Source organism: Pseudonaja textilis, chromosome 13, assembly GCF_049901715.1.
Source record: "Pseudonaja textilis isolate UNSWEBS1 chromosome 13, rPseTex1.2, whole genome shotgun sequence".
Classification (NCBI taxonomy): domain Eukaryota; kingdom Metazoa; phylum Chordata; class Lepidosauria; order Squamata; family Elapidae; genus Pseudonaja; species Pseudonaja textilis.
Window position 1 is genome coordinate 20,790,640 of NC_142002.1, and position 26,277 is coordinate 20,816,916.

Below are 26,277 nucleotides of genomic sequence, written 5' to 3' on the forward strand. Positions count from 1 at the left end.
CTAAAGAGCTCGTCTGAACCCAGCCCAGCAGTCTAAGTAAACACCTGTCCCTGAACACCTGCCGCCCCGGGATGCTTGGTCACGTTTTGTGAGCGATGATAAATATCTAGAATAAATACACAGACTTGTATGCCCATCAAAACACACAGAAATCTGTACTGTTTCTCAAAAATGAATCCTTTCTGCTTGAAATAATGTGGAATTTCTCCTCTGGAAATCGTGACGAATTTGAACAAATGCCATCCAATTTTTAAAGGATGACTCTGCTGTGGAAAAGTCAGACCTTTCATTTCTGAAGGCTGTATTTCTGCAGATTCTCTTTCCCTGTCCTCGCCGATGACGTTCGAGAACAATCTGTTTGTCTTCCTTTCTGGGCTGCTCCTGAATGGTGAGTTACCTGGCTGCATCAGTGGCAAGTGCAGTCCGTCTGTTCGTCCACAGCATGGCACACAGCATCACATCCTTGCGTGCTACGCTGGGCTGAACAGACTGCTTGTTTCCGGAAGAGCTTGTTTCAGAAACGCAGGGAAAAAAATGATGTGGCAATCGCTCAATCGCAGAGAGATGAGTGGACGTATGTTTTCATGCATCCTGGGATGGTGCTTGGAAGGGTCTTACACAAGCACGCACGCGCACACACACACACACACACACTCCCTGAGCTCCTTTCTAGAGGTAGAAATAAATATAAAGGGCACCATTTGATGCCTTTTGGCAAAGCTGATCTATTGCTCAAGGGCAATAAATTAGGGACAGGTTGGCTCTGGAACTAAATGTTGCAGTTTATCCCCTTCTCCCCCAGAGATAAGTGGAAATTGGTGTAATGTGCAAACACAGCCACTGTGGTCTGTAAACCGTGATTCATGCTTGATCATATTGAGTGGTTTATTTGCACGAAGGGTAAAATAATTCAAAGTGGATCATTTATTAGTTACATTCGTCACGTTTCTCCTAATTGGTTGTCTTTGTACAAATGTTCTGGATAGAAATCTTGAGTGTTAAAATTTTGAAAGTTTTTTTGTGTGTTAACTTTATTTCCCCCTTTTGTTCTCAGTTCATCTTTCTTGCTACCTACTCTTGTTTTGTTCTTTAATGAAAAAGCAAACGTTTGCACACCCCATGGATCTCCGCACCGCTAAGTTGGAGGGACCGTTTGGGGTCTGGCTCCCATTCCTTGACCAGCGGTCCCAGACGGTGGCCATCCATGCTCCTGGCTGCAACTTCTCACAGCCAGCCAGGGAGACGTTTCCACACCCACCTTCTTAGGCCCCTGGGAGAAACAGTTGCAGGGGCTGCCCCCCAAATAAGGGCCGTGCTGCCTCCGGAGGAGCAGGAGCTTTTAAACCCTCCTCCTGCCTTCCTTTCCTATCCAGCGGCCCCTTTCCTGCTTCCGCTCTCCTGTTCGCCTCCCATAGACCCACTTGCCGTCCCACGGAGGCCTGCCCAAAGCTGCCCCGTGAAATGACAGCTCCTTGGTCCAATCTGGGCCTTCCACCTCCGTTCATCTGCCGCAGCCTTTGGCGGGGCCGGAGGATCCCACTTCTGCTGATGGAGATGCAAAAGGTCACCGCCGGCTGGCTGTCACACGCAGCTCCATCTGTTCACCGTTCGGTGGCAGGAATTGCTTTGGCTCTCAAAGACAGGAAACATCTGTTTAAACATGCATGTTTTGAAGGGGCTGCCCTGTATGGTAAACAGCGCTGGGAAAAACACTCACAGGCCGGGGTTGGGGGTGAGAGGAAGCGCTCCAGCTCTTCCCTCCGGATCACAGGTGAGAGCTGCTGCGCATGAAGCCGATTAAACCCAATTGCCTCTTCCCACCTGTAAAATGGCTAAGGGGCTTTTTACCTGGGGCTAACGCAGCTCTCTTTATAACACCAATTCAAAAACAGGGCAGCGTGGGAAATGAACTTCCCTGCCAGAAACACAAGCTTGTCAACAAATATTTCAATTAAGTGGCTAATTAAAACAGTTAAGTGTCACTAAATGATTATCATTCGGTGTCAATGTTGAAGGAGATAGATTAAGCCTCTTTCACATAATGGACTAGTCGTAAGGTGGGTTTGGTTTTTTTTTGTAATGAAACTTGACATTGTGGTTTGTAAGCCATAGTTCATGTCTTTTATTTTCTTTATGATATTTTTATATCAACTTTCAGGGTTAAAAACTTTTCAAAAATGGTATATATCAAATGCAATTCAAGCAAAAAAAAAATTGCTATGCAAATCCAGCCAATCATATTTATTAAATAATCTAGATTAGCAAAACCTGTCTTCACAATAGTGTGAATCCTTTCGAAATGATGCTTTGTCACCCCCAAATGAACTGTTTGTGATTATTGCTAAAAGCCACTTAATTTTGGCAGATTTTGTGGTGTGTTGCAGATATTAAGCTTTGATCAGTTTAACTGCTTTTAATGAACCACCATTATCTGGATTCACACATTATACTAGCATATATATAAATCTCATGATAGCTCACTGAGCTCCAGATCATAGATTCCCTAAACTCAAGTTCCATCATTAGTTTTTTGAACCACAATAAAAAGGAAGCCCTGATTTGGAATTTCTCCTTTGAGCTTCACGTGACAACGATACTCTCTCCTTGGCAATATTTCCTGGAAAAGGGGTTTCTTGAGTGTGTTTTTCCAAGAAGCGAGGACTGTGCAAATTCTGAACGAGAGCTGGAACACAGAGTTCAGTTCGTATACAATTTGCTTTGGGATATGAAAAATAGCGGCCATACCGCGGAGTTTGTCTCCTTGCAGAAGTCACATTGTTTCCTCTGATGCCCACGTCACCATTTTTCATATCCGATTGAGCATTGACACTGATCCTGCCCTTCTGTTTAGACAGCGAGGGTTGCTAAGGGGTTGCATTGAATCAATATTTGACAATGGGAGCCTGGATTAAGCAGGAAATCTTTCTGGCTCTCTCACTCAGAGGCGCTGTGGGTGCCAAAGGCTGAGAGCAGCGCAACCTTCTCCTTGCCTCCTTCCTGCCGCTGACACGGGTCCCTTCCCTTGGGACTGTCGGAACCAAATGCCATGAAATCACCCTAATGCTTTCTCTCTCCATTTACCTTCCTGGGAAATGAAGCTGAATTTGGGCAGCCAAACCGTCACTTAGCGTAGCGTTGGACCCGACCGTGTTCGGTCCCTTCTCTGAGGAACCGCTGATTTACGGGAGCAGAATCTGGCATAAAATATTTAAGTTTTTCTGCTTTCCTTGTTTAATGTAGTACGGGGGAATCCTCTGCCCTCCGTTCCCTCATCTCTCACGGTGACCCCAAGTTCTTCCTTCAAGGCATTTCTGAACACCTAGAAAGGCAAATTTCATTCCTGGAAAAATCCTCTCCCCCCTCCCCCCCGGGTGATTTCTCGTTTCTCTGCCACGTGTCTGTCACTGTTGCACACACAGTTCGACTACAAAATCTGCAGCCTCCACAGCCGAGGGAGCCAGGCTGGCCAGGGGAGCCAGGACCATGGACAGTTCCTGCCACTCCCTGTGTCCCCTTCTGCTTGGCAGCCTCTTAAAGGAGCGGAGCCTGCCTCCCAGCCTCTCCCTTCCTATCCCATAATAGTCTTCTGCCTCCCTGAGTCAAGATGCTGAACCCATGGCATTAACCCCTAAAATGGCTGGTGCGGATTTGGCCTAGCACAAAGCCCGAACTCTTCCATTGTACGGTTTATGGCCCGACCAGGATTAAAAGCGTATCAGCACAAAATGAGATTGACTTGAAGAGTTCAAGCAATTCAGCTAAATATTCAGATTGATGGACGGGATTAACAGCATAATAAAAGGTCATTTAAGCCTGAGACAAAATACCAGTGTGTTCCTCTCATATCCAGGAGGTGGTTTGCAGAAAGTAATCAAGGATATTTATAAAAGATTGGAGAAAGCGTAAATGAAATGGTGCTCAGCTTGGTTCTTAAAGGCAAACAGCAGACCAGAGGCAACCGAGCAGCTAGCTTTTAATTATGGATCAAACCTCTCTGACCGGCTGCCCTTCAAATCCATTGGAGACTGATAATCTCGCCCAGGGGATCAAGGGGTACCAGTGGGTGCGGGTTGAGGTGCAGGGCGAGATTTTAAAAGAGACGCTAAAAGAAGAGAATGGGATGCAAACGCACACCGCTTCATTAGCCTTTGCGTATTCTTATAGCTCTCGAAGTCTCTGGAATGAGCCAGCCTGTTTTGGAAAACACAAGGAGGGTGCCAGCCCAGTGTTTATTTACAAATCCTATTGACTGGGGTCATCACAGAACCTGGTTTCCCAAGATCAATGGTATTCGCCTTTGCTGGCTTGGTAGGTTGGCATTGATAAATTAATAGGCTTGTAGACACACAGTCTACAGAAGAATTGTAAACACTAAGTCAGATATCGAGAATACAAATAGTTACAATAATGCAGCCCTTATTACACCTACAATCAAATTTGTCTATAAGCCAGGATAACAAGAGAGCCGTGTACTTAGCCGTTCCTATCAGATCCTCAGCAACTCACTTTCTCCTCTTCAACCTCTATGCTTTGAACATAGCTGGCTTCATGTCCAGCCTGGCAGTTATAAGTGCCAATTCTCACCATCGTTAAACTGTCGCTTATTTCTCAGAATGTGGTGCCTGCCTCTGTTTCCTGGTCTCCCGGTCGGGTGCTCCCTGGGTCCGTAGCCGCTGCTGAGACAACCGTTGTACCAAGATGGGTCTGGTTCCAGCTCGTGCTGAGCCTTGATTTTTGCTTAGCCAGGTTGTCTTTAAAAACAGCCTGTGAGATTTGCCCAACCTGTTGAACCATAAATTGTGGGTAACAATAGCCGGGCTCTCAGCGTGCAGTGAATTATAGGTCATGGCCTACAGATCCAGATTACTGAGTTTTTAATGTAAATAGGAGAATAGGTTAAAACTAAGCAACCCTGGAACCCAAACAACACGCCCAGTGTGAAATATGGAGAACGAAGAGAGGTTTGTCAAGAGAGAAGACAGGAGCGCTTAGCAAGGGGGCATCGTGGACCATCACCAACTCTTGCCCTGGTGGAGAAGAGCAGCAACAGGCGGAGCACTTGGATCTTGGGAAGCCTCACCCAGAGGTCGGGGCTGCTTCTTTCCAGCCCCCTCCCCTGCCCAGAAGCACGGGAGCTGTCAGAGCAGCCAGAGAGATGCAGGAATTGGTTCACAATTGGGACTCATCAGATGAAGCAAAGCAGTTTTCCCCTCAAAGGGAAGAGCAGGCTGAGGTCTGTTTTGTTGCAGCCACAGGGCTTTTCCAGGAAATCTGCGCTTCTGGAAGGCGGGGGGGGGGGAGAGAGAGAGCGAGAGAGTTTATTTTTAAAGTATTCACCTGACTAAGAAAACCTGGTAGGGCGGTCTTGTTTGTGGGAACACACGAATATTTAACGGGTTTCCCTATCTTGGAGTATGCTCCAGGGCTCCAGTCTTCAGTGTGTGACTTGACCTTCTTCTTTTCCTGATCCTTGGAGAGGAGAAAGGTGGTGCCTGGGCACTGGTCCCCGTCAACTCCGGTGCTCGCCTTCCAGTGTTTAATACTGAGAATATTTTCCATTCAGGAGTTCAGGCGCCAACTTGACTGGCCCACAAGAACAACTGTTTTGTGACTCGCTGACCCTGGTGGCACTTCAGTTCCTAGAAACATGGGCTGAAACATGTGAGGCAGGCCTGGCCTCCCCGTTGTTGGACAGCAAGCAACGATTTGACTTAAAAGGCTCGCAAGATAAAGTACTATAATGCAAATATTAACCGGTATTTTCAAAGGATCTTAATATTTCCACACGGACTGCCGGCTCAGGAGGGTAGCTGATAACTCTGCCCTTCATTCAAGAGTCAGGTACTTAAAGAAAAACCTCAAGCCCGTGCTGAGAGGTAGACCTGTGTGAAGGCGATGTTTGTTTACGGCAAGAACATTTAGTGGAAATATAAATAAGGAGGGATAGCTGGAGTCTTGGTGTGCTCAGTTCCATTATTAGCCTGGTCCCTTATCAACCACGGCAGAGGCTGTCCCTCCTGCAGTTGGTTACAGTCGGTTAAATTGTTGACACGGAGTCTTGAATGACCGCTAGAGCTCCACAGGCAGCGGGGGGGGTGAACCAGGAGCTCCAAGGCCAAGGACGAAGGGTAAAGCCCCCATCTGGACTTCAACTTAAGAAGCACCTCAAGCTTAAGAACGAGGCAGTTGCCTGAGAGCCCACCAACGCCCCCCAGACAAGCGGCCTCCTCGCCACGTATCTTCTGATCCGGGTCTCTGCGCTTCACAGTTAACGGAGACGCCTGCGAATCACAAGAGTCCCAAGTCCTCCTTTGGGGGCTGTTCCATGAGGGCAGTTATGGCACTCGTTGTACCTCAAGTCAGAGCCAGCCTGGAGGAAGGATCCGTGAGCCTGCCTAGTTCCTAACTGGGCCCGTTTGCCCAGCGGATGCCCCTGAGAGGCGCTGCCGGCTGGCCTTGTAGGATGGGACGGGGTCTGGAGGGCAGCGGATGCATAGGGAGTGGTAGGAATTGGAAGTGGCCTGTGCCAACCTGACTTCATCTGCTTTGGCTGAACCCGTGAACTCGGCGTTGTAATGTCTCCCTGCCAAACTCAGTTAAGTAGTCAGCAGGTCCCAGGGGCCGGAGTAATTAGATTTCTGCAAGGGATACGTGCGGGATTAGCATAAGCCAGTGCAGCCATTTTGACTAGGCACATGAATGCAGTCCCCGTCTTATCTCGGTGTTCCGCCTGCCTGCCAGGCGCTGGGCTACAGTAGCCAGCAGCGCCTGGCATAATTATATTAAGTGGAAACACAAAGAATCGGGCGAGATTAGCCATCACTTGAGCGGTTCGCAGGCAGATCTCTTGGGCAACCTCGTAGGAGGGGGGGTTGTTTTTTTTCCCCCACCCAGATCTTATTGGCCGGGCTTTCCATTTATTTAATATCTCTCTGCTATGAGTTCATTATTGAGAAATGCAAACGTCCACTTCTGGAAAGGCCGCCTTGTTTTCCTCCCTCCCTCCCCCGCCCGGCTGAAATCTAATCGGGGTGGAAAGAGTCGCGGGGGTTTTCCCAGGAACCGTTGGCCAAAAGGGACGGTGGTTTCCGGGAAGCTCTTTGACGGGGGGGGGGTCGATGGCCAGGAACGGGGGGCCGGACGGCTGTTGCTTGGAGAAAGACGGGGCCTCCCTTGAGGGACTAAAGCAGGCCTCCCCCTCCCCTTCGCAGCGTTTCTGACCTCTCTTTCCTTGCTCAACGCCCAGGATGGCGGTAAAAGTGGGGGGAGGAGGAGAGCTATTCCCCAACCGCCCCCCACGAGGGACCCCTTGCCAGGGAATCCAAGCCAGTACACGAGAGGTTCTGAACTGGAGCCCGCCTTCTGCGCTTGGGTCCCGGAGCTCTTCCCAGATTTGCCAGGGGAGAATTGTGTTTCCTGTGCCGGAAAGGGAACGCCCCTGGAATGCCTCGAGAGCCCCCCCCCCAATTATTTAGTTCCTTTACCACTAAATCCAAATCTGTATAGAGTGTGGACCCTGCTACGTCACACCCTGGGCAGCAGCTGAGCCCGTCCCAGGCACGAACCTCACGGAAGAGCCTCCAACCAGGTTTACTAAACGCCCTGAGATGCTGGAGCTTTCGTCACTCTTTCGGACAGGACCCTTGGATGAGTGAGGGAGAGGCGGGGGGAGAGGGAGGGGGAGACCTGCCCGTTGTCCAGGGGATGGAAGGATGTGCAGAGGTGTTGTGGGGTTTTGCCAATGACCCCCTCTTCTTCCGAGGGACCTAGAAGGCCAGATTCCAGGGTGACGTGCCAGGCAAATCCGAGTCTTGCTTCCCAAAGAAGTTGCCGGCCCTGGAAGACACAAAGAGGCAGGGGGGGACAGGGGGCGGAGAAGATGGGAAAAGACATCCCCTGTCATCATTTGGGGGTGCTTTCCCCCTTTTGCAACCGTCATTCTGGGGCGGGGGTAGCTCTTTACCCAATGCAGAACAAACAGAGGGCTCTTACGTGGCATTTTCCTGAATAATATTTTCAGGATGGGCCGGAAGAGGCCCTGACGAAAATTAATCATTAGCCCGTTTGTCTCGCTGGTGCCGCTGGGCCGCCGGCTCAAGGTTTGCAGCCTCCCGGTGGGACTTGCCACAATCCTACTTGCGCTCCCTTTCCCGCAGAGGGTCTTCCTCTTCCTCTCCCTTCAGCTGCACCCCCCTTCATCCAGGGGAGCGAAGGACGAGCTGCAGGAAATGGCATCGCACCTCTGCAGCCAAGGAAGGAGCTGGAACATTTTGTCCACTGTAGTCCAGGCATGCGGAACAGCTGGGCAGCCAAGGGACAACATCTGTATTGTCTGTGTTTTGGGTATTCTTGCAAAACCATCCATGTTCTTCGTGGCTGCTAAAAGCAGCAGGCGTAAAGTTGGCCTAAACTTTTCTACGGCACCCTGAGCAAAAGTCAAGCACTTAGAGCACGCATGGACCTGCCAAGGGATGCTTCGCACCTGTAACGTCCACTTTCCAGAACCTCTGGCCATTGTTATGAGGGGTGGGTGCCCTTGAGGTGCTTAGGGCTGGGGGCCAAGTCGGTGTGCCAGTGGGAGGGGTGTTCTTTGAGCGGGGGGGCGCAATTCAGGACCACAACTGAACTGACTAGTCTGCTAGTTGGCAAGGATACAGACGTGGTTGCTTTCTCTCAGCAGTGATTGATTGACAGACTGACTGCCCCCCACCCCCCACCCCCAAAGCTGGCATCTGCCCTGAGTTGCAGATCCTCCACCCTTGGTCCAGCCCTGTTTGGATTTCTGACTTCACCTCAGTACCAAAAAAAGCCATTATTTTCTCTTCTTTGTCCCCAGCTGCTGAATGGCAGGCGCTGCAGCCCATCCCCCCCCCCGGTTGGGGGAGACGGGTCAGATCTCCCTTAGGTGTCCAACGGGGGGGGGGGGCTGACTCATGCGCCTGCTGTGTGCACATGCAATCGGCAAGCATGTTCCTGCCCTTTTCCCAGAGGGATCACAGGCAGGAATAGGAAAAAGCCCTGTGGCAAACATGCCCCTTCCTTATGCTGGCCATGTGCTCCGCGGACCCTTTCTGCAGAGGGCGGATCGTTCATGGAGTCCCTGTTATTGCTGCCACCCCATCCTCTTTCTACTCGTCCACTTGCTTCAGTAGTTGCTACTATGGCCGTGCTGTTGAACCAGGAATGAACACACCTAGTTTTGCAGGCTGCTTTTTTACTGTCTCTGGTCACTCGCATCCTGAATTCATAGCCTCATTCGAAAGGGGTTTGCATCTTCCGATGCAGGTAGAAGAATGAGGAGCAAAACTAGGAAAACCTTAGGACTCCTTGGAAGCAAATTTGCTCTAGAAAACCACCTTGTCCAACCTTCAGAACAGAACAATATCTCCGTTAAAGGTCTCTTGAGGGAAACTGGCTTTTAAGGCCGTTTTTAAAACACCAGTGAGGATGGAGCAGCCGGCCCTCTTACTTCCCCCAGAGAAAGTGGACACCGTCAGAGGCTTCCAGAGCCTACCAAATTCACCATTCCTGGGGATCGACCAGAAGCCCTTTTACACTTAAGACTTGGGCGAGCCTGTTTGGTAGCCCTTGTCGTGCCTTGAGGCCCATTAAGGAAAAACTGGAGGAATATCCTCATCGTTCTCAGTCCAATCACAGTTGAGGCGAGATGTATGCCAGCCACCTGCTGCAAGCTTTCCTGTGATCAGCGAAAGGGCCAAACCTTTGCCGGGTTACAGGAAGGTCGCCGAAAGTCAAGAAAGTCTGCAGCCCAATGCAAAGTGAACTAGAAAATCATTTTGGTTGCTGAAAATCCTGGAGCTTCATCCGCTTCCTCTCCATTGATGTTACTAGTGGGAATTATGTGAGTGTTTTCTTTGGGAAGAATGGCTTCCTTCTGAAGAGCTGCCAAAAAAAATCTGACCTAAGAAAGGAAGCAGAGAAGCCTTACGAAAAGGCGGCGGCAGCAGCAGCTTTAGAAAGAAGGGGCTGAAGCAGGCCCGAATCTTAAGAGGGGATGAGTGAGGAGATGGGCCTGATCCCCTTGGGCCACTGAACACCTGCAAGGAAGCCAGTCTGGAAAGGCTGTTTGCAGGAGGCTCCCGGGCCCAGCGGGACTCCCAGGGGAAAGAGGTGCTCCTGGCGTGGGTCGTGGGAACCACCGCTGCCCTGCACAGGGCGGAGGCTCTGGCATGTCCTTCACCTTCTTCTTCTTCTTCTTCCCAGGCAGGATTAATCTTGGCTCCCCCAACACTCACTCTCTCTCCCCCCCACCCACACACTACACACACATTCACTTCTTTTCCTCCGCTAGGTTGTAATTAGTGGCCTGGCAACCGCCTGCAGGCACTTTCTTACACTGGAGTCTTTGTTTGTCAAGCTGCCCTTTTCCAGAGTTTTTTTCTAGGAAAGGTTGCAAGAACCCAGATCAATAAAAGGGATGGGGTGTGGGGGGTGTGGAGTGTGTAAATTGGCCAGGCGGGGCTTCCTCGGGAGCCGAAAGGACCTGAGCACCATTTCCTTCCAGATCCTCTGAGGTTCCTGCTTGGCACTTCAGGGCTCTGTGGAGTTGAGCAGCTGGACTGGATCAAAGCCTTTTCCATCCCGCAACAGCTGCCCCCACCCAAGCAGGACTTGGCCCTTGGCGCCTTCCCCACAACCAGGTCCTGACTGACACCTCAGGGCTGGCCCCTCATCCCCTCTGGGACCTGCCAGGCCCTCCTCACCTTTCCAACCTCACCTTTGGATCCCCTCCTTTGCCCACCTGGCTGCTGTTTGTCAGCTGAACGACCCCCCCCCCGAGTTATTCCGTTAGTCCTCCCTTTCCTGATCCCCACGTAGCTCCCCTGGATGTGCCCGCCAGAGCTATGAAGGGCTTCACCATGGAATCCACATTGCGGGGCTAATGGAAAGCCCCAAGACCAGCGGTGGGATTCGAATAATTTAACCACCGGTATCTCTGCCCTAATGATGTCTTCCCACAACCAGTTCACCAAACTGCTCAGAGTTAACAGCTGCTTCTCCCAAAGTGGTGAGAACTGGCTGAATCCCTCCACTGCCCAAGACCTGCCCAGGGCCACTGGCACGACGCGGAAGGCAAACCGGTCCAAGGAGAGAGACGACCGGGGACCTGGGAAGGGACCGGCTTCCTTCTGCCTGCCTGCCTGTCTGCGTGTGGCAGAGGAGCCGGGGATTCCCACTGATCTTCACCGATGGACCTCAGCGCTTTCACGGCTCTTTCTGTGCCGCTTTCCGAGTGCTGGGGAGCTCCGCAGCCGCCCACAAAGCAGTTGCTTTGGGCTCAGGTCAAGCCGTGGAGCGCCTGTTCCTTTCTCCAAGGTGGGGCGAGGGGGACGCTCCACCAGGCGAACTCCACCCGCTTACCTATCTTTACCCAGCCCAAGGTACTTTCTCTGGGAGTCAGACAGGCAGCAGGAGGAACGCTGCTGGACTCCGATGCTTCCGTGCTTGTCTTTCAAACTTTGGTCTCCAGGGAGAGCCTCTTGGGGAGGCTCTGGAGGGCCTGAGGCTTCCTTGTTTTGGTGGGGGCTTTCTTCTGGAAAGCCCCCAGGACAAGAAGAAGCCTGTGTCCAAACACTACACAGGCGTCCAAGGAGTTTCCCTGGAATTACCAGCTGCCTTGTCAAGGGAAGAGTGATGTGTGGAAAGGAACAGTCTTCCTTCCAAGCTGGGAAAAGCCTCTGACCAGCTTTTCTGACCGCTTTGGCCAAGCACTTCAGGAAGAACGGTTTCCTTTGCTAAAAAGGGCGGAAGGACGGCTGGGTCCCTCAGGGAGCCACAGAAAGTGAGAAGATTCAGAAGACAGATTTATGCGTCCTCCCGCAGGAAGACAGAGGTCTCTCCTGGCTGATGAATTACTTCCTCCGCTCGGTTTCACTTCCTCCTCGAGGCCCTGAATGCAGAAAAGGAGGCCCCCTTCCCAGCCGGAGTCCCCCGTTCAGAGTCCCACCTTCAACCACCCCGAGTTCTGCTCCATCCACAGGCCTGAAGGGGCAACAGTCGGCCAAGAGCTCGCCTCACCACCTTACGCAGATACGCCAAAACCTCCCACTTTAGTGCGAGATAAACCTGTTTACATTCTCCTCTTGGGGAGTCTTAAGCGGAGCTTGGATTAGCTGCCATCCTGGGCGTGCAACTCTGAAAACAGCCCAACGGACCTGGTGAGAGGGGCCCCTTCCAGGTTGCACTCCAGGCCTGGAATCCCAAAGCAGCGTGATTTAGGAACCAAAGGCAGGTGTGCATAAATAAAATTCCACTTTATTTTAAAAAAAAAAAATTAAGACACAGAGAATAAATAAATAAATAGATCTCCGGGGGTGGCCGTGGGTTTCTCAGGCGGCCAAAATCTGCATCAAAGGCACTTCACTTTCCCCCAGCACCAAGTCCCTCTTCATGCTGGCCCCCTTGTTCAGGGCCTTCATCCGGAGAGAGAGCCAGCGCAGGTGCTCCTCGGAGACGCCCAGGAAGAAGAAGTCCTCGTTGAAGATGGGGTTACGGCTCCTCTTGATGACGGTGCTGCGCTGCTTCTGCAGCTTCCCCGGCAGGAGCGCGAAGGTGATGCAGCAGTTGATGCTCTTGGGCTCCAGGGGGGCCTCCCCATAGAGACCCTCCACGCTGATCAGGCGGATGCGGAGGCGCTGGTTGGCGGGGCAGTGCTCGGAGGAGAGGCGCAGCAGGCCCCCCCTGTCCATCGCCACCGTGGCCTCCCGGCCCAGCCGCTCCGGGCCACAGGGGTAGTCCAGGGGGAGGCCCGGCAGGGGGAGGAGGCCGGGGGCCGGCAGGGGGTTCTCTGAAGAGCGCCGGGGAGACCCAGGGCTGCTGTCCGTGGAACTGCCCTCGTCCAAAGACAGGGAGCCGGCCCACGTGGTGCCGGACAGCCTCCGGGCCCTCCACGGTTTGCCCAGCAGCCGCTCCTGGCTCCGGGCTTTGAGGAGGCCGCAGGGCCGGGTGGGAGACCTGCCCAGCAGGGGTGAGCCGAAGGGCGAGGACTCGCTGGAGGAGGCCGTGTCGCTATCCCAGGCGCCTTGCCTGCTGGGGAGGGGCTGGCGGACGGCCAGCGGGCTGGAGGCCGGCTCCCTGCCGCTGTAGCTGCTGGACCGGGACCGGGGCAAGGCCAGGGAGCTGCCCGAGGCCTCGCTGTGGAAGATGGACTCTTTCCTCCGGGTGTGGGGGCTCTCCAGCAGCACGCAGAAGCCGTAGGAGCTCTGGGCCCGGGGCACGTGGGGCAGAGAGAGGGCGGCCTGCGACTGGGGGTCCGAGTTGGTGCCGCCCTGCTCCGGCGCCACGAGCTCCTCCACGCTCTCCACCTGGATGAGGTGGGGCGGGAAGGGAAGGAGCCCAGGAGGCCGCCTCCTGCAAGCCCGGCTCAGTCAGGCTGCGGCGGGGCTGGAAGGTCGGGCCCGGGCCGGGGCTCTTGGCCGGCGGGCGCTGCTCAGCCGCGGCGGGATGCAGAACTCCGGGATGCGGTCTGGGGTCAAGATGTTCGGGAAGGCGAGGGCAGCCGCCGCCTGGCCCTTCTCGGAGGGCACCGCCAGGAACCAGGGGCCCAGCGCGCCGGCGCCGGCGGCTTCTCCGGGGACGCCCGCATCTTCTCCAAGAACCACATCGGGGCGCCGGGAACTGCCTGCCTGCGGGGAGAAAGGAGGAGCCGGCGGTGAAGACTCCGGCCGGAGCGCCCGCGCCTGCAATGCCCGCCCGCCGAGGCCACCGGGGCAGAGCTGCTCGCTCCTCCCGCCGCGGGTCCCTCCCGCGCCCCCGAGCCTCGCCCCGGGACTGCCCCCTCCCCAGCCCCTGCCTCGGTGGGGAGGATGCTGCAGGGCCGCCGCGCAAGGGGCGCGTGTGGACGGGGCGGAGACGGAAAGCGGCGGCGGGACCTTACCGGGCTTCCGACGGGAGGAGCCCCCGCCCGATCGAAGCAGCCGAACGGGCCGGGCACAGCGGGGGAGGCCGGGCGGGCGGACCTGGCGCGGCTCCGCGGGCTCCTTCGCGGTCCGAGACGCCGCCGCTGCCGCTTCCCCCGCGCTGGAGCGGCTTTCCCGGGCTGCCGGCGGTCGTGCAGTGGCCGCCCCCGCCGCGGGCTCGCCCTTTTATGGCCCGGCTCGCCGCCGGGAGCCCAATCGCCGCGCCGCGACGGACCGGGGGCGGCTCCCACTGGCTCGGGAGCGCGCAGGCGGGGGCGGCTCAAGGGAGGCCGGAGTCGGGGCTCGTCCGCGGCGGCTGGAGGCTGAAGTCGGGGCGCTTTGCGTCGTCGGCGCTCCCGGATCCTGCCGCGATGCGAGGACTCCCCTTTTGGGGGGGCGCCCTCCAAGTCCACCCTGGCCGATTCCCCACCTTGCGTGGCAAAGGGCCGGAGAGAATCCATCGGAGCCGGTTTGGTTTATCCCTGGAGGGCCCCCGTGGAGGGGCCAGCGGAGACGGTGGAAAGAAGCGCTTGGGAGGCGACAGTGGCCAGTGACCTGGGGGGCTGTTCTGGGCAGCACCAGCGGGGAGGGCAGGGAGAGGCTGGAGCCTGTCCCGAGAGAAGGAAGGCAGGCCTTTTGGGGGGGGGCACAGAAAGGCACCCTTGTGCAAGAAAAGGGGCACTCAGTGGGCATAAATGGCAAGGAAGATTTCGGGGTGGGGGTCTGCCTTGGGCTTTTTCAATGGGGGGCGGGGTTTGCCATAGTGTTGGACTAAATGATCTCCCAAGTCCCTCTGACCCTTCGGTTCTGTCCCCTCAGGGTTCAGCCTTGTGAGGGAGAGCCCCTCTGACCCTTCCCCCTTCCAAACCTGCCCCTGGCCCTAGAAATGGCACCAGTCCAACCCACTGGGTGGGCTGCCACACCCTCGTTTCTTAGGGGAAGGGGTTGCAGCTCTTGTGTCAGCAGCCCCGTTTCCTGGGCCAGGTGTCCACTGCCCGCCACAGTCCCAAGAGTCTCTCTGCGCGTCCCAGAAGCCAGAGAGGCCTCGGGCCCTTCCAGTCGGGGTGGCCGGCAGCAGGCCCAGGTGGGCCCAGGAAGCCGCCCTGAGCCAGACTCCCTTCCTCTGTTTCAGGTCTGCCTGATGAGCTGGTTTTATTTTCAGCTCCTGAGCTCCTCCGGAAGAGGACTGAGATGTTTGGCAAGGACGTTTGGCATCTTCGCAGCAGAGGAGGCTCCTTGAAAAAGCCTAACAAGCAGGAAACGGTGCCCTCTTTTGTGGCAGGCAGCAGGCAAGGATGGGGCAGATCTTTGCTTGGGTCAGCAACTCCACCTGCTGGCAGCTGTGGGAAAAGGCCGTTTCATACATCCAAAGTCTGCAACCACCTTCAAGTGAGACTTGGAGGAGCCCCAAATGCATTTTGGCATAACACAGTGTGCAGGCAGAGAAAATTAAACTAACTGAGTGCGTTGTGTCTACGTTGAGCATCCTGTCAAGCAAGCGCAACCACAGCATCATGACCTACCTGGCCTGCGTAAGAGTTCTTCTGACAAGGAATCTCCTGCACATTGTCACAAATACGGAGCTCCGCTTACAGAAATCCCAGGTGCAGTTTTGCTCCCTAGCAGAGGGACTGACAGGTGGGGACCTCCTGAAGCCATGTGGCCCACTGTGGTAGAGGACAAGGCCATTGGAGCTCACCGCCTGCCCCACATAAAGAAGGCAGGTGCCCTAAGCGGGCAGCACCCCTACCCCCAGGGGTCACAAAAGCCCACCCATCTTAAAGGTAGAGGGGCACCAGAACTCCCCACTGGGGTTGCAAAGGAGCCCGGGCTGCCTTTGTTCAAGTCTTCCCTTGTTTCACGTCTTTGGCCACTCCTCAGCCGAGGTTATTTTCAGTCTCAGGAGGCTGGTGATTTGGGGGTCTGAGGATACCTGCCCGGGAACGTGGGGAGGGAAACTGGAAAAAAAAACAACCCTGGTGGATGTTTCCAGGAAGGCCATTTCCTGCTTGAGAGGCCAGGGCTGGATCTAGGACCCTTGACCCACAGGAATCCCATCCAAACAGACCTTGGAAAAGCACTAAATTGTCTTCAAGCCTGGGGTATTTTGTAATTGGGACGGGCAGATTCCAGCTGTATTCATTCACAGCATTGGACTGAAAATTGCAGGCATATAAAATGGATTCATCGTCCCTTTCAGTTATAGATGTGGGTGAGTTTCCACTCTGGAATCCCGTCCAAGGCGTGCCGTGGTTTGCATGACTTCAACAGCCACGGGGAGCAGGACACCTCTTAGTCTCGTGGCAGGGCTGAGTCCGAATCGTGGCCCTGCGTTCCTTGGAGGAAGTGGTGAGAGTACAGAAGGAGGAAGCTCCTTCTCTGTGTGATGCAAAGAAGTTCAGGAAGGCTGAGGGGAGCTTTGGTGTGGAAGGAGACGCCTGGCAATGCTACGGACGGCCCAGCAAGCCAATAAATGGGTCATTGAGCAAATCGACCCGGGATTCTCTTTCAAGGCACAGAGGACCAGGGCACCTTGTTGGGAAGCCCGAAGGAAAGAGAAGAAGAGGCTGAACAGCCACAAGTGATGAGCAAATTCCCCGTTGGGAGACCCGAAGGCCGCACTGGGGACAGACCTTCCTGGAGAACGTCTATCTCTGCAGTCACCAAGAGCCACCATCCACCTGATGACCTGGGGTCAGTAAGTGGAGAGTTCTGGCTTCTTTGAGAAGTCTCTAATTACTTTATTGTCATTGCACCTCGTACAACGAAAGTAAATACCTTCTTCAGTCTATATTACGACTATGAAAATAACCACAAACACACATCCTTCCCATTCTATACAATTGAATTGGAAACCCCTGATAATTGCGTTAATGTTGCACTCTGCAGTAGAATTCAATAGAATTCCTGCCCTGGGGATAATGCTGGGGATATGGAAGGAAAGTGGAAAAGGGATGACCAGCGGTGAGTGGCGGGACTCCATCCCAGGCGTGGCCGGAGAGGAAGCCACCAAGGGATCTCCTGCTGAACCTAGTTGTCCACTGCATTATCTCTGAAAGGGACATTCTCTTCCTTCCTTTGGTCCTGTGGCCAGGAAATACTGAGAGGCAGCAGTAAGTCCCATAGAATTCAAAGCCAAGGGGTTGAAGCTGTGAGTTGCTTGCACACCAATTGAGGCAGGAGCCTTGCAGAACACAGCCTGACTCGGCCGTCACACTGAATGGGAAGTGATTTCTTTTTAGGATGACAGCCATGCAACAGCGTCCAAGCCTCCCTTTGGTGAGAGGACGCCGGTTGTGCAACTGGTCGGCGGGCATTTCTAACCAGTGTCAGAAGAAGCTGTTTGTGATTCTTCCAGATTTTCAAAATTTGCAAGCATGTACAAATGCTTGCTAAAAACATTCTGCATGGAATATACAGAACTATCAGAGAAGAAAGGGCGAGAAATCAAAAAGGATTTTATAGTGAGGAGAAAGCGTAAAACACATCAGCTTGCACTGCTAGGCTATCAGGAACATATCCCCATCGCCTTGGAGGGACTAAACCCGGATGTGGGGTCTTCTGAAGATGCCCCCAAGGCTCCATGCCTGTGGCTCAGCCCTTTCCAGACGAACCGAAAGCTCCCTTTGTAAATCAAGTTGGTATTGCAATAAGAAAGGTTCCGAAGACACCATCCTTTCGGGGCTTTAGAAAGAGAATTTGTTTCCCCTGAATAAGAAGTATGTCAGAATCTTTTCCCCTCCTGCGAATAACCACGGGATCAACCGGAATGTGAAAGGTTTGTGCAAAAAGTGTGCAACGTTGGGGCCTCCTCGGACATCTTGGAAGCAGATGTTCCCAGTTTATTAAAGTTAGCAGTGCAACAAGACTAATCATAATGGCTTTTGCTGGGGAAACCAATTAGCTTTTGGCAGCTCTCCCAGACAGGAAATGCACTTTGGGGACTGTGAGAGTCTCCTTCGCAGCTCCTCCGCAGGATCTCGGCTGTGTGTGTGTGTGTGTGTGTGTGTGTGTGTGTGCGCGTGCGTGCGTGCGTGCACAGTCCAGGGCAGCCACGGCCACCATTTGTCTTGCCAAATCTTCAAAGGCACCCAGGGGTGTGAATCTCAAGCAGGAGCTGCAGAGGAGAATTGGAATAAAACTGCAGGACAAAAGGCCACCCTACAGATGTTGGCAGGCAGCCGCGCCCCAAAGGATCACCACAAACGGGCATTCTCACGTTGGCATTGATCTGAAGTGTTTCCTCTGAAATCAGTTCAAAGGCTGGCCGTTCAAATGCCATGGGATCAGGGGTGGGTGGGCAACTGTGGCCCCTCTGCGACTGCTGGGTTTCGACTCCATGTCGGCTTGGGAAGCCCGAGAGTTGAAGTCCGTGGGTCTCAAGGGGCCATAGCTGCCCGCCTGCAGGGCTGGCTGGGGGATTCTGGGAGTTGGAAGTCCACAGGCCTTCAAGTTGCCAAGGTTGGACATTCCTCGTCTAGAGCAGGTCTATCAAACTCCCGGGCCACGAGCCGGATGCATCACACGCTGGCCACACCCACGCCCGGTTTAGTGAAGGGGGGGGGAAGCCCCAATACGTCACCGTGGTGCCACTGTGATGCTGTGAGTTTGGCCCCCGTGGTCTATATCATTTGGATCAGAATCGCTATTTTGGATCCTGTGCAACACCAGGAAAGTTTGCTTGGGTGGGTATAGTACCCAATTACATTGGACGTAAGTTTGCCAGTGCCAAGAATGGCAGCCGAGTCCTTTCTAACACAATCCAAGTGCCGGGGAGGTTTATGACCACACATGCAAACGCCTTTTAAGGGTCTAAACGCTTTGTGAGTAAAAACTCTGCCTCCCGCAGGCATCCTCTCTCCTCCCGTTGTTCTGCTCCGATTTGCAAAGGTTTGAAGGCGGCAGCAGTGCCCACCATCTCACTAGGCGCTGCCTTGAAACAGATAAGAGGGTAAAGGCCTTTTCTGACCACTGGGTGCCCTTCACAAGCCCAGCTGGTTCTCTCTTCGCTTCCTCAGCTGCCTTTCCTGCTTGGAAGGTTTGGGCAATGCGGGCTGGCAATTCCATTGCAACTTTCTTTCTTTGCAAGGATTGTTTTGTTGTGTATGTATGTTTTTTTTTAAATAAAGTTTTTTTTAAAAGAAAGAAAACAATATGACGTCTATGAAGTCACAAGAGCCACGTAGGACCTTCTTGTAATGAATTTAACACGTGGATTCTGAGGGGAGCGTCAAGCGCCTGTGACTTGAAGGGGCTGGGGAGGTCATTGGTCAATGAGGCAGGATGGCCGGACATGCTCCTTAACTGAAATTTTCACTCTCTGGACCCCAGGCGAAAGAGGCCAGTCTGGTAGCAACTCATTAATTGTATTAAAGGGCATCTGTTTTTCTAAACTGCCACTTAAGAAAAGAGGCTACCATTAGTGCTGATTCTTTACCATAGACCAGTGTTTATCAAGAAGGGCAAAAATTCTGGGAGTTGGACTTCTGCACATCTGAATCTTGGCCTACTTGAACCAACAGGCCGTGCCTCAGGAGGGAGAGTGCTGGTCCTGATGAGAGCAGGCATCTCGGCTCTCGTTCAACCACCGCCCACCCCCACCCCTGTCTCTGCTCCGGGTGTAAGGCTGCTCCATCCTTCCAGAGTCCTCCTTCGGGTGGGCTGAGCTACTGGAAGGATGGATGGATGGAAGGACAGATGTGGGTCGCCTCTCCCTTTACCTGCCAGCAGGGGGCAGCCTTGCCTTATTTTTCAACCCCTCCCTGTTTGAGAGAGGAAAAAAAAAACCCTTCGGGTGAACGGAGCCGCAGCTTTCTCACCCAGCACCCGGGACGGAGCAGAACTTCGGTGGTTCCGGATGTAGCAACGGCCTCCGCTTAATCTATTCCACGCCATTCCCAAGCACGGACTTACTCCAAGGTTGTGTAGTAGGGCGGAGACTTTGGCCCTCCTGGTTTACTTTTTGCACCTCTTGAACCGCGAGCGAGGTTGTCTTCACACGGCCGCAGCTACACGGGGCTGCGCTCCCCCCGGCCGCCTCGGGTTGCAAAGGCAGCTCCTGAGCCGCCTCGGCCGGGCTCTCCTGCTCGCCACTAACCAGGGCTAGTTGGGCTCTGCGCCTCCTACGCCCGCCCCCCAGCAGGCCTGGCCTCAGACGCCCCCACCCACCCCGTCTCAGAAAGCGGACTAGCGCCTTGACACTCTGGAAGGCAACGCCCCCCGCCCTCAAATTGCTTCCAGCTGAGCCTGCCGCGCATCGCCGGTTCTGCGCGCGGACTCGCTGGGCGGCCGCCCCGCCTCGCCTCAGCCCCTTCCGCGCCGCCGGACGCAGGGAAGGGTTCGCAGGCAGCCGGGAAGCCCTGCCCGCCGCCGCCCGGTAAGGAGAAGGGCCGAGCGGCTGCCGCCCGGAGCCCCCCCCCCATCCCTCCCGGGTTCCGCCGGGCGCAACGGGGCTTCGTCCTCCCGGCGTTCGCAGGCACCGCCTCCCCAGGGCGTCGGGCCTCGGCCGGGCGGGCTCCGGGCGGGGGCGGCGGACTTCCCTGCGGAGGCCGAGCGGCAGGCGCTGCCCGGGGAGCGCGGGCGCGGAGGCAGGTGTGCCGCGGGCGGGGAAGCCCAGCTGGCCGGCCGGTTGGTCCCGGCCTGATGACGCGCTTCCTGCCCTCCCTGGGCCGGGGTCGCTGCCGCCGCCGCCGCCTCCTGGCCGAAGCCCGCCCGCCGCCCTCCCCCGCCCCGCGCGCCGGCTGCCAGTGCCGCGCGAGCCGGCCGCGGAGGAGGAGGCGGCGGCGGCGCGAAGGCTCCCGCCCGGGTCGCCCCACGAGCCGGTAAGGCTGCGGCGGGGGCTGCGCTGGTGGGGCCGCTGCGGCGAGGCGGGGAGGGGGCTGCTGGGGCTCCGGCGGGCCGGCCGACCAACACCTGCCTCGGCCAGCGCCGGCATCCCCGCGGTCGGGCGGCCCGGGGACCCCGGCGCGCGAAGGCCAGGGAGGCGGCGCGGGGGCAGGCGGGCTCCGGGCCGGCCTTCGCCGCGGGGCTGCGGGCTCCCGCTGGGCCGCTGCTCCCGGGCCGAGGGCGGCGGGCGCGGAGGGGCTCCTGCGGGGGAGCCGCGCCCCGCTCCGCCCTCCCTGCTGGGCAGCGCGCGAGGTCGAGCCAGCGCCGCTTGCGCCCCGGGACGCTGCCGGCGGGCGCGGAGGGTTCGGCCGGCCCGAGGTGAGACCTTCCGGCTGGAGCCCCCCCCCCCCCCTCCGCCTCTCCCCCCGGAAAGGCCTCCGCCTGGGGCGCGTCCCGGGCCGGGCGGGCGAAGGGCTGGAAAGCAGCCTTGCCAGGGCGGGCTGTGCCGGCTGGGGGCCCTGGGAGCGCCGCGGGGCTGGGCTCGGCGGGCACGGGGCTTTCGGGAGACCTTTGGGGTCGGCGCCTGCCCCTCTTTTGCCCCCCTCCTCGGCCCCAGATGTGCGGACTCCAACTCCCAGAGGGCCCTAACCGGGCCGGGTGGAATTCTGGGAATGGAAGTCCGCCCGGCTTAAAGTTGCCAGACGCTGATTTGCACCCCCGGAAGCTCAGTTGGGAGGGGTTGCAATAGGGGGCAGGGGGGGTCTTCCTGATGGCAACTAATGCCGAGCCCCCCAAATTGCCTGCTGTGTGAGGCAGTGCCCCAAGGAGAGAGGCTGTGCAAGGAAGAGCTGGCCCCCTTTGGGGAGGGGGCTGGATAGACCCTCCCCTGCACCGTCCTTCAGCTGTGAGGCAATTGTCTCCAAGGGCACTAATTGTGGGCCTTGAGGGAGGCTTTGTTGAAAAGTTCCCAGTGTTGAATTGGTGTCAGGAAGAGCCCTTGAGTGGCCTGGGGCTGCCGTCCTTCCGGTGGAAACCTGAGGCTGTGCCCGATGATGCTGGCGGAGTGGTCGGCAGGCAGCCGCTGCTCTGCACCCAAGAGGCCCATGTGGGCCCTTCCATCTGGGTCGAGGAAGGCACTTTCTTTGCCTCGATTAGCTCTTCCTGCGCCCAGCCGCTTGCCTTCTTCCGGGCAAAGAGAGCAGACAGTCTCGGCACCAGGAGGATCAGCCGAATGAATGTCTGCTCTTGCGCACACAGGCACGGATGTTCCTCCGCGTGTTTTGAATTCTTTGGGTTCATTGAGGGGGGTCACTAGATTAGTTGGTGCAACGGTTGTAATTGTGGGGTCAGTGCGAGTTGAATCTCTCTTGAGGATGGGACAGGTGGCTCTTGAAGGTGTTTTCCCCTCCCCCTTAAAAGGCAGGCAGGCAGGACCACCGGACCGGCTAAGAGGCCCCAAGGGGTCCCCAAATCCTCTCCAGGGGAGAGAGGCCCTTGAGAGCCCAGCCTGCCCACCTGCCCTCCTGCATTCCAGAAGACCCAACAGGGTGTCTGTCACCCCCATGGCTTCTGCAGGGGCATCCCAGGGCGCCCCGGTGGGTTGTCCTGGCCTACCTGGCTTGGGATCTGTGTCTGTGAAGATCTGACTTTTGGGGGGCGGCGGACCAGCCAGCTCTGCAAGGCTTGGCAGCTGCCAGTCACTTTCTGTGCCCTGGATTTTCACTTAATCATCCCCGGGGAATATCGGTTCACATCTCGTTAACTGTGCCTTGACTTAATTGGCTTGGTCCTCACAGCCTGGTAAGCCATGACGATGCCTTCCTGGGCTTGGATTGGCCCCGGGGATGATGCCCCAAAGCGCGCGTGATGGTCTAGTGCGCAGGCTTGGCCTCTGATAGCGGCGCCCCAAAGTCTCTGGCTGAATCTGGACTCCCAAAAAAAAGAAAAGAGACGTGAACTGAATATGTGGAAGAGGTTCCAAAATTCTCAGCCGGTTTTTCTTTGGGGGACACTCTTGAGCTGCTTCCCGTGATGAGTCCCAAATATTTTCCATGTGATTTTCAAATGCAGTTCAGACCCTGCTGTGAAGTGTGACCGATGGGCTGGTGAATGCGATGCACGCACATCTTTCTCTTTGGAGTAGCATTTCCCATGCCTGTAGAGGCTTTCGGTGAGGACTTGAATGGGTTGGGTCCGCCTTGCCCACGGCCTTGCCGCCCAAAGCAGCCCAAAGAGCTCGTACCTGAAGCTGGTGAGGTTGGCTTTCATTTGTCGTGCACAAGAAGACCGTTTCCCCGCTAATCAAATAATGGCTGATAATTAAGTGGAGGCTTTGAGCCAATGCATGAATATGCATCCGAGTGCAGGGAAGAAGATGAACCGAAGGCTGGCTGGTTGGCATGGTGAATCGAGCACGGGCATCCTTCTTGGCGGGGGAGGCGGGGAGGGAGGACAAGGCTGGTGTTCCTGCAGAAATATTTATGGCTTTGAGCTGGCGGACAGGCAGGCTAAGTCGTCACGTGATTCGTTTCTGCCATTTGGGGGTCAAACACAGGGTGTAAACTACGCAGTTTGGGGGCTTGGCCCGTCCCTCCCCTCCTAACGGAGGGCTGGCATTTCAGGGAGGGCTGGACCAGCCTTCTGCCCTGGCACGGGAATTGCGCCCCCGAGATGATGCCCTGTCCAGCCGGGTGCAGCTTGGCTGTGGGAAGGGAGCCGCGTTGCACCCTGGGGCTTCTAAATGAAGACCCCTCTCCTGACCAGCGCTTGGCAGTTGCAAAGGGGGCCTGCGGGTGTATTTTTATCTCATTCTTCGCTGCCAGTTGTCAGCCTACATATCACAGCTATTTTCACACCAGTTATAAATGACTGAGGGCCCCAATCCCCTTATTAGGCTCGGCTGCTCTTGGTCATCTTTCGGACTTTGAATTTCTTGGAACGGCGCGCCCATCGTCTCGGTTGCGGGTTGAGGATGCTGGGGCTTGTAGTCCAGCACCTCTGCAGGGAGGTTAGATTGGGCCAGCGGTTCTTGTCTTGGAACGTTACGTCTCAGCTTTTCTTCCGTACTTGGTGGCATCTGGTTCCTTTTAGGCAGGGGCTGCAGGTCCCCCGGCCTGGGTTCTGCAATCCATTTATGGTGCTTTGGCTTCCCCTCCTTGTGTGTCAGTCTTGGGGGTGGGGGTCCTCCTTTTATTGGCATAGAAATGGTTTCAGTCTCAGGTTGGCACGTGAGGAAGATGGGGGCGAACGCAGGCCCTTGGTTCACCTGAGGACAAATAGATGAGGGGTCTCCAACCTCGGCCACTTTAAGCCTGGAGGACTTCAACTCCCAGCTTTGCTGGCTGGGGAATTCTGGGAGTTGAAGTCCACCAGGCTTAAAGTGGCCACAGTTGGAGACCCTGAAATAGATCCCTATGAAAACAGCTCCAGTTGTTTTTATCCGTTCTCTACATCCCAGCAGGAGAGGGATATCCGCAGGGTCAAGATGTCCGCTTTGATCCCACCACTCCATCCGCCACCTTGACTTGTTTGACCAAATCTTGGGGAGAAAACTTATTGGAAGAGTTTTAAGGGGCATCTTTGAGCAAAACCAGCTGATTTTTCTATCTGGATTAGTTTGTGGAATTGGGAAATCTTTGACGGGCAGAGAAATTGCCGGTGAAATCCTCTTATTGCTCTCTCTTTTCCCCCTTGGCTGATCCCTGAATTGGGGGGGGGGGGGCTCCAGGCACTTTCCGAAATGGCCTTTAGCTTTGAGAATTACATTTGGAGGGGGGGGGGCTTGCCTGGAGAAGCTGCCCTCGCTTTGTCGCTGCATTGACCTTGTGCTGCTGCCGGGGGAGGCCTCATCGTTGTGTGTTGATAAATATTTCCCCTTTAAACTGCTTGAAGAGCAAACGGCTTTTGATTTTCCAAAGGGGGGGGCGTCTTAATCCCTGCCAATTCCACCCCGCCCTGCTGCCCCCCACGCTCTGCCCCCCTGTGGCCCGCTAGGAAACCCAGAGGTTGCAGTCTGCAATCAAGCAACAGCCTCTCTGCTTGTAATTTGGTCGGCGCTGTGGAAATTGTGGCCTCTTAATTATGGAGAGGGAGATTACGGGGGTTGGGTTCTCCCCGGGGTTTGGCCTGGCCTTCCTGGGGACCCGCAGAGCGGCAGGATTTGTCCCTGCAGAATTGTGCTTTTCAGACATACATCGTTGTCGTGTTATTGCAAGAATGATTAGCTCCCGAATAGCCTGGTGGGTTGTAATTAGAAGACAAAGCAGCTCCACTCATTTGGGTGGGCAAGCCCTTTGCTCCTTTTGGGTCTGCTTGGCACCTCAGCCTGGGTTGGTTCCGCTGGGCCCGAAGACAGAACTTGTGCATGAAGCCAGGGCCGCCTGTGATTCAGAAATGCAGCCTTGTCCCTGCAGGTGGCATGGGTGGCCTCCACTCCTGTGTCCTTCAGCCACATGGGCACGCGGGCACCAGGCTGGGCCAGACTGGACCTCTTTATGCTCCGTTTGTCCTCCCTTATCCAATTCTGCAGGTGGGGCCAGGTGGTTGTCTTGCCCACCTGCCTGGGCTCGGAAGCCATTGTTTCCCGTGGAAAAACCAGTTTTTCAGAATGTGGAAATCCAGCCACGAGACACGGGAGCTCATTGAGCTGGGCTGCCTCCTAAACCAGCGATTCTCTTGAAAGGCTTCGAACCCCAAGCTGTTAAGGAGCAATTCTGCCGTTCAATTGCTCCAGATCCAGAAGGGCTCCGTGGGCCCAGAAGGTGGATTTAAATGAAGGTGGGCTCCAGGTGCTGCCTTGTGGACTACGAGGCAGCGGATTTCAGAGTCCAAATTCCTTGGTGAGAGTCCCTGCTGGCTCTTCTCGGTTAGACCCACTGTAACCCAGTTTATACCTATCGAACGTCGCCATTCTTTACCTCCTGCCCTTCAAGTGTTTGAGACTACACTTCCCAACATCCCCAGCCTGCCTGGCCCATGCTGTGCCGTCCAGGACATCTGGAGGTGATTGCAGGAAGGCAGCTGGACCGACTCCAGGGTCTGTTTTAAATTGTTTGAACGCAGAGAGCGAAAAACCCTCCAGACAGTCGCATATATTTGCCTTGAATCTGATTTACTTATCTTCCTTCGAGGCCACACACGCTCCCAGGGTTTGCTCTGGTTTCTTCTCACCACCATCTCTGTGGACGGAGAAGCCTCTCCTGGCTCTGCTTTCAGGGGGGGTGGGGCTTTTTAAAAGGGTCTTTATCAGAATCCTTCCAAGCGACTGAAACAAACTGCGGTGGGATCCCTTTAATCAGATTTTAGCCCCACTGGTTCCCACCCACAGGCACTCCATAGTGCCATCTTGGAAGGGGGGCAGGTTTGGCAAAAAAAGAAGAGCCCCCCCCCCTTCAGTTGAATGGGAAAGAAGGCCGAGAGCAGCTGTTGAGCAGGACTAGTACCAGGAGAGGCTGTGACTCAGTTCTCCAGCTATCTAAATGGAGGCTCTTTTTAACCATAGTTTGGTGAACTAGCTGTCATTGGAGAGGTACAG

General features: G+C 55.5%; 1 protein-coding gene and 1 pseudogene across 3 annotated transcripts in view; one reads left to right on the forward strand and one right to left on the reverse strand.

The window, feature by feature from the left end:
- The first annotated feature begins 204 nt into the window (after positions 1-204).
- TLN2 (talin 2) overlaps positions 205-26,277 on the forward strand; it is an 80,455-nt gene continuing 54,382 nt past the window's right edge. The window contains exon 1 of one of the 3 annotated variants that reach the window (XM_087941947.1): positions 205-388. In XM_087941947.1, the coding sequence (XP_087798073.1) occupies positions 337-388 (52 nt within the window). In that variant the 5' untranslated portion in view covers positions 205-336. Of the gene's footprint in view, positions 389-20,228; positions 20,296-20,604; positions 20,741-26,277 lie in introns of those variants that run through there. The other 2 variants (XM_087941950.1, XM_087941949.1) reach the window with 2 other exon arrangements.
- On the reverse strand, positions 12,257-13,639 carry LOC113442353 (C2 calcium-dependent domain-containing protein 4C-like; annotated as a pseudogene).